The 7,500-nt window shown below is 36.8% G+C and overlaps 1 protein-coding gene across 10 annotated transcripts in view; it reads left to right on the top strand.

Moving 5' to 3' along the window:
• wnd (Mitogen-activated protein kinase kinase kinase 13 wallenda) overlaps positions 1-7,500 on the top strand; it is a 156,216-nt gene that overhangs the window by 147,842 nt on the left and 874 nt on the right. For 9 of the 10 annotated variants that reach the window (XM_070114658.1, XM_070114656.1, XM_070114657.1 and 6 more), the window contains 6 exons: positions 31-137; positions 478-655; positions 1,123-1,401; positions 1,594-2,441; positions 2,754-2,928; positions 3,672-7,500. The exon at positions 3,672-7,500 is cut by the window's right edge and continues 874 nt beyond it. In XM_070114658.1, coding sequence (XP_069970759.1) covers positions 31-137; positions 478-655; positions 1,123-1,401; positions 1,594-2,441; positions 2,754-2,928; positions 3,672-3,872 — 1,788 coding nt within the window. In that variant the 3' untranslated portion in view covers positions 3,873-7,500. The remainder of the gene's footprint in view (positions 1-30; positions 138-477; positions 656-1,122; positions 1,402-1,593; positions 2,442-2,753; positions 2,929-3,671) is intronic. The other variant, XM_070114653.1, reaches the window with a different exon arrangement.

Here is a 7,500-nt window from a genome sequence, read left to right as displayed (position 1 = left end):
ACTATTTAGCACAATTTATTTGTTTTGCAGGACATCCGGGAACACTGGGAGCGGAAACTTGTCATTGCCAATGATCTCTACCTTGAACTGTCGGCTGCGATGTTGCAGCTTGAACAACGGGAAAAAGAACTTCTAAAGTAAGTGTAATGTTATAGCCTTTTTTTCCCACATTTTTTACTAGTGTAGTATAATGATGATATATATGATATAGTGCTTTGATTATGATATGATGTGAATAAATACACTTGTATATATGTCTGGCATGCAGAGATGAATTGATTTATAATCTGGTTCCTTTACCAAATGATTTTTCATTTGGTAATCAATGATCCCAATACCTGTCCTAATCAACCCAAAATTTAGGCAAAAAATAAACATTCCACCCAAAAAATAACACAGAAAAAGAATACAGAAAATGAAAGAAAACAGCAAATTGCTGTTTTTACCCAGGCATATATCAAAACTGTAAAATTGTAGGTCGACTTCCAGGAGGGAACACGCAAACCAAATACACAAAGGCAAACGGAGGATAGTTCGGCCACTGATCAAGGCCCAGGAACGTCTTCAGGCTCGTAGAGGAGGCCAACTTACATCCTCCAACCCGACCAGTCCTGAGGCACAGACAAGTTTTGTGTCAACGTCAAAGCTGCCATCGGTTAGTTGTTTCATTTTTTATTATCATATTTATAGTTATAATTAAATGACTAATAATAGTAATGATAGTTATTGTTATCATTGTTATTAATTACATTATCATTGTATGATGATATATAAAGTTATTTTCTACATTAGCTTTTCAAACAGATTTCACACTATAAAATATACATTTGAATATGAGATTGACATTTATAGCATCTTGTTGTATTTGAGGAATATGGAAAACAAAATATTAAGCTATTTGTAATTATGTTTTGTATTAATCTACTAGTATGATATACCCATGTGTATTATGTTGATGTTGTATGATATTGATATAAAAATAGTTCTATTTTCTTGAGAGGTTGTAGTAATTTGCTGATATCTCAAAATCTAACACAGAATCTACCAGTTAAACATAATACAAAAACACGAGAGACAAATAAAGATTGGTGCATTTAAATAATCCTCCTTTACCCATGTCAGAATCGTTCCAAGAAGCCCCTCTACACTGAGATTGGTACAAACAATCTCCCGTTGTCCACGACGAGGCCTGCTTCCCTTCATGTGACCCAGAGCAGCCCCAGGTCCTCCACCAACTCACAAAATGTGGGAGTGGCTGAGTCAGGTCATCAGGAGACTGACCTGGGTGGACGTGGTGGCTCGGGTCGAAGGCGACGGCACCAGAGGAACAAGAGTCATGGGGGGGTCATTGCATATGTCAGTTCAACTAGTCCTAAGCATAGTCCTGTTGTAGATAGAAGGGTAAGTATGGGAAGAATAATGCATATGGATGTGTTAATTTTTAGCTTGATTGAAGATGAAAAAGATATTGAAATTTGTATTATCTTGTTAGTTTTCATTTATTGGGCAAGTTGCATTGTTTAATTCATCCAGCTCAATTTTACTACATCTCAGTGCCACACATTTTGACACCCGTGTTCTCATCTTTTGTAGGGTTATAGCCTCAGCCCAAGCCATGAGAGAGTTCCTATACTAGTAGACTCAGGAACACAGACTGATCACATGGACATGAGTGAAACTGACACCTCGCCTGTGAAGACCCCTGGGCCCAACAAACCGTCCACACTGCCTCTGCATAAGGAAGACAGGGACACAAGCGGGGACAAGAAGCCTCCTTGCGGCCACACTGCCCTCGAGACCAGTCCCAATGGCAACACCATCCCTGAGCAGAGCCCTTGCTGTGAGCACTGTCCTCGGCAGCAGTACTGGCGGTTAACTTCAACAGACTCCAATGACTCTAATAAAAATTTCCCCATTGCTGATCCAGTTGTAGCAAGATTAAGTGAAGGTAGAGAAGAATATACAATTGAGGAGACCCTACAGATACTCAACAACAATGAGGATGATGTAGACATTCTCCACCAGCTTGGGGACAAGTGGGATGCAATAGAGAGAGTTTTAGCGGATAAAAAAGCACTGCCAAATGGATACAGACGGGTAAAGCATGGTCCTCTCATGAGATTCGACCATTCCATTCCGGAAAGCTTCTCAGAGTCGACCCCAATGGACATCGGCCAGCCAAAGCTTGAAAGCATGTCTCAGAGCCAGTCCTCGAACACTACAAATGAGACAGAGGAAGAGGAGAGAAACTCCAGCATTGAACAGGACATCCTGAACCGCAATTCAGACATGGTTGCCTCCAGTGAATTTGATTCTAGCCATGACTCAGTCGGTCATGAGTTATCAGAGGAAGAGGAGGATGAGGAGGAAGACGATGAAGATGATGACGATAATGATGATGGTTCTCTAGATGGCCATTACCAAGTCATCAAACGAAAATGGTGAGTAATACCATATATGGCAGAATAAACATTGGAGAAAACCACTAGCTTACATGTAGATTTAAAAATTAGATACATATACAGCTCTGTGTAATAGATCTAGTCATTAAATGTAGGTTATAATTGCAGTGACCTTCTGTAATTACTTGGAATCTTTTGTTTGCTAAATTTTCAATAATTTCAGTTAACTATTTAATTTCTTTTATCTATTTTATTTCTATAGAAATTTATAAGGCAGACTGGGTACTATTAAATTATAGGAGCCATCTTTTATAGTATTTTCCTCATTTAGCATCTTCCTCCCTATTACAGTTTCATGCGACGGCCTATTCCGAGGAGCAAGAACCATCGGTCTGTCTGTCTGACGAGGTCCACGCAGAGCACACAGAGCTCAGAGGGAGGCGTCTCCGAGGATGAAGCTGGACCTTCTGTCAGAGCGGGTTACTACTCTCATCGATTAGATGGCCAATATCCTTCAAGATTAATGGTATGGATAAGTTGTGAGACATAAGGCATTTGGCTTTTCTGATATTCTGCATTTGAGTGAGTGAGTGAGTGAGAGTGAGTGAGTGAGTGAGTGAGTGAGTGAGTGAGTGAGTGAGTGAGTGAGTGAGTGAGTGAGTGAGTGAGTGAGAGTGAGTGAGTGAGTGAGTGAGTGAGTGAGTGAGTGAGTGAGTGAGTGAGTGAGTGAGTGAGTGAGTGAGTGTGTGAGTGAGTGAGTGAGTGAGTGAGAGTGAGTGAGTGAGTGAGTGAGTGAGTGAGTGAGTGAGTGAGTGAGTGTGAGTGAGTGAGTGAGTGAGTGAGTGAGTGAGTGAGTGAGTGAGTGAGTGTGTGTGTGTGTGTGTGTGTGTGTGTGTGTGTGTGTGTGTGTGTGTGTGTGTGTGTGTATGTGTGTGTGTGTGAGAGAGAGAGAGAGAGAGAGAGAGAGAGAGAGAGTGAGTGAGTGAGTGAGTGAGTGAGTGAGTGAGTGAGTGAGTGAGTGAGTGAGTGAGTGAGTGAGTGAGTATGTAAATGAATAAGTAAATAATAAGCATAAATAAGTAAATGAGTGAGTGAGTGAAAGGGAAAGGAGAAAGCTGTGATGTAAATTGGAATTTTAATAGAAAAGGATGATTCCCAATAGCTTATAAAAATTAACCTTGTAAACTGATTAACCTTGTAAACTGATTTACTTCCACTCACAATAATCTGATAATGTGCTTTTTCTCATTCATGTCCCCTTATTCGCAGAGTGGGGCTGGTCCATCTCATGACAGTGACACCTCTGACTCTGAGGATGATGGAGATGCCATCAGTGTGACTACTGTGGCTCCAGGAGCTCAGCCAGAACCTGCTGCTACCTCTGGGCCTCAGAGCAATACAAGTAGTGACACGGCAGTAGGAGTAGGAGGCGGACCTGACCTCTTTCAGAAGTCCGGAAAAGACTGCTGAAACCAACAGACAGAATGAACAAACACTCTTGGGACAGTTACATTGTTCAGTGCTAATGGTAAAGGCAGCAGTGGTGTGATGTCACTCAGCAAGCATGGCAAATCTTAGTGCTTGTAAAGGAGTTTGACATCACCACAGAAACTTTGGCATAGGAGAATTCCTCTCAGTTTGGGAGAGAAAGAAAGATTACAGAAGAAAAGGAAATGTAGTTGTATGAGAAGCAGCAGTGTTTGCACAACCATGTGTGTGCATGATAGAAAAAAAGAAGAGCATACTCCAAATATGCAACCAGTGTAAGATGCCATTGATAATTCAAGTCTTTAAAAGAATAATCTCATGGAATATAGTGGACATCATATGCCTTTTGATGAAATTCTTTTTTTTTTGTCAAGAAAAAAAAAAGGGCAGTGTAACTGTACTTAATGAACTGTATACATTCCAAGCAGAGACCTGAACCGCTATAAGGGATCAGGACTAACAGATATGAAAATGTTTGTTTATGTATTTCTTCCCGTTGCATGCCAGAATTTTAATATACACACCTGATAATCCAGTACTGTGAGGGATACATTTCAGTGTTTCCCCCCCTAAACCATATAGGGTGTTTGACCTAACCGTATCTACTCGTAGTCCAGTTTTCAAGTGAAAAGAAGGAACCGGGTTTTTTTTTTAAATTCTTTTTTGAAAACTTATTTGAAAGGAGCGCACATACCTCTTTATTGAGATAAGGTAAAGAGTCTCATGAGCGATCCGCACAGATCAGTCTAGATATATGAAATAGAAGAAACTAGTGAAGATGAAAACATAGGGGCAAGTTTATGGATTGATTCTGTCGTTTGTTCTGACAGGTTGGAAGGTGTTGTACTGTAGCTCGGCTCTGGTTATGAAACGGTATTTTGATTTTTTTTTCTTTTTTTCTTTTTTTTTGTTTTAATAATATCTGTATTAGTATGAGACTCTGCCAATACTGTGCTCAATTGAATTGTTTGTGTAAGTAGTGTTTATTGTTTTTTTGTTACATAAAGTTATTTTTTTGAATAATGGGCATCTACTCTTCTGCAGTAACTAAACATTCCATTGTGTTGATATATGGCATTTGTACAGTAATATAATTTAAGATATTTTTGTTTTTGTATGCTTTGATGGTGCAGTCATGTGTTAAGTTTTGAGAACTAACCAGTTGGTTGTGTTTTTCTTATTATAATTTTTATTCGTTTTTTTTTATATGATTTTCTAGTCGGGAGTGTATAATCTCAATTTCTGGAACATCAATTCTTTTATGTTTGTTATAAAGAAGATATATATTCTGAACTTTATGAAATTTTTAAATTATTATTAGAAAAGGGAAGTGCAAGAAAAATATATGAAATTCATGATTTTGATAGAATATAATGGAGCTAAATTTTTACATCCAAAACATTCATCCACACCAAAAAAAATTTCATAAATATAAAGCTCGTAATTAAGAGAAAAATAGCAATTCTGTTATAAATTTGGGTGATGTTCCAGAATTCAGATTAAAAAAAAAATATAAGAAATTTTTCTTTCTTTTTATGACTATTGATTATCATTTTATCTAAAGAGCATAAAGCACACATAGCCCTTATTCTTAAGGCTTCTGGGGGATACAGGTATACAACTATTAAGATAGTGGATAAAATTCTTTAGTATCTGAGGAACTTCCATTTTCTTTTAATATGATTTTTGTCATGTCTACTGTCATAATATTTATTAGAAGTAATGCAACTGAATTAGGGAAAGTTCTCATGGTTTCTTTGAGTGGCAGCTACCAAAAAAAAAGAAAAGGGCAAAAGAGAACGCGGTCATCATGGTTTCGTACTTGTATTCAGTTCTGGGATTTTGTCGTCTTAACTTATTCCAGCCGAGTTGAAATGCGATTTGTTTTATTTCTTAGTTTCGGACTATGCAAAACAGATTGAATGTAAGATTGGTAAGGTACTTTATCAGATGGTTAAGAGTGTGCACGTACCAGTTAAGTATACTTAGTATGCTACGAGTACAGATGTTTAGAGTATAATCTATGGCTTTTTGAAGGTACAAGGACAAGAATGACAGACTGAAACATCGATTTAGAATATTGTGAGAGAGAGAGAGAGAGAAAAAAAAAACTTTAAGAAATATTGTGGGTTTTTGGTTACTGATGGTTGAACTTGGTCTTGCTCTGTACCTGTATCAGCTGCTGTAACGGTGGTTAGTGAATGGTAGTAAGGAACAGGTTTTACGGTAAAGCGATTCGGAGAGAGAAGTGATAAGGAAACTTTCTAACAAATGGCAACTTGTGTACATAGGATATAATTTAATTTTTAAAATCCTCCTTCGCACTCTCTCCTCCTTACTCTTTCTCTCTTGTACTCGCACTCTGTTGTATTCCTTCTTTTCTATGGAGTACTTAATATTGTTTTGAATATAGCCTAGATTGGAAGAGGAACGTTCGGTCTAGCGTTATACCTCACGTAAGATATGCAGTATTCTACTTTTCCTTTCCCCTTTTTGGAATTGTTAGAAGTGTCTTTGTCAATTATCTTCTCATGGGTTGGCATGCATTATTATTTTTAAATAGATATATAAATAGGTTGTATTGAACAGGTTAAGGCAAAGGCAGGAAGGGACATAGTGTATAATAACAAAATCGGAAAAGTTTGTAGAAGGAAAAGTGTTTAAGATGTAATTTCATTTCTCTCACTTAATATGTAAAAATAAAAGATGTTCAAGTGGATTTTAATGATAACTTAAAACTTTTATGTGTCCAGTAATCCAATTTTTTTTTTACATGGACTGTGCAACAAATTATTTTTTGTTTGGTATTGCAAGTACGACATGGTATGGAAATAGTTCATATTGTAAGTATGATCAGTGCAAAAAAAATGAATATGTTTCCTTGCTTATTGAATTTTGGGTAAGAGAGATGAGACGAGTTTGATTACAGCATCTGCTTATGTAAAACTTAATTTTGGTAGTTGGAAGCTGCAGTAAACAAAGATATATATATAAAAAAGTACTGCGCCATCTTAAAATGTCTGACATAGTTGGTGAGACATTTAACATGTTAAATTCTATTATTGTACAGATTATGTAAATTTTAGAGTGTGAGTAAATTTGGATATACCCTGTATATATTGTATTCTAAAAAAATCATTCTTTTTTTTTTTCTTCTCGTCTCATGTTGAAAGGTAATCATGTATAGCACTCGAGTTTTACCATAACTTCTCCCTATGTGTATATTTTTTGTTGTTTTTTCATTTCAGAGTTTTCAGGGACTCAGAAAATATCTGTATAGTCATATTGCCTTGATTTGTTTCCCGTTGATTTTTTTTTTCATCTTCATGGGACTTTGTGACCCTTCTTCCCCTAAAAAAAAAAAAAAAACTTTGCTTTTTTGAGTGCCAACAGAAGCAGAGTTTTTTTTTCTTTTCATTTCCTAATCTTGTAAAATGTTAATATAAATCTGTATATTTAATTACATATGGCTTTAGAGGAAAACACTGGTCAAACTATAGTTATTGAACAATAACTCGAACATCATTTGCACCGCATTGTTATATTCAAGTTAAAAAAGTAAATCAAAATGTCCAAGTTTTAACAAGAATGAAATTGTGCCAAATTGAAA

Source organism: Penaeus vannamei, chromosome 36 (genome assembly GCF_042767895.1).
Source record: "Penaeus vannamei isolate JL-2024 chromosome 36, ASM4276789v1, whole genome shotgun sequence".
In the NCBI taxonomy this organism is placed as follows: Eukaryota; Metazoa; Arthropoda; class Malacostraca; order Decapoda; family Penaeidae; genus Penaeus; species Penaeus vannamei.
Note: the sequence above shows the minus strand (reverse complement) of the source record. Positions and strands in the feature narration are given on the sequence as shown.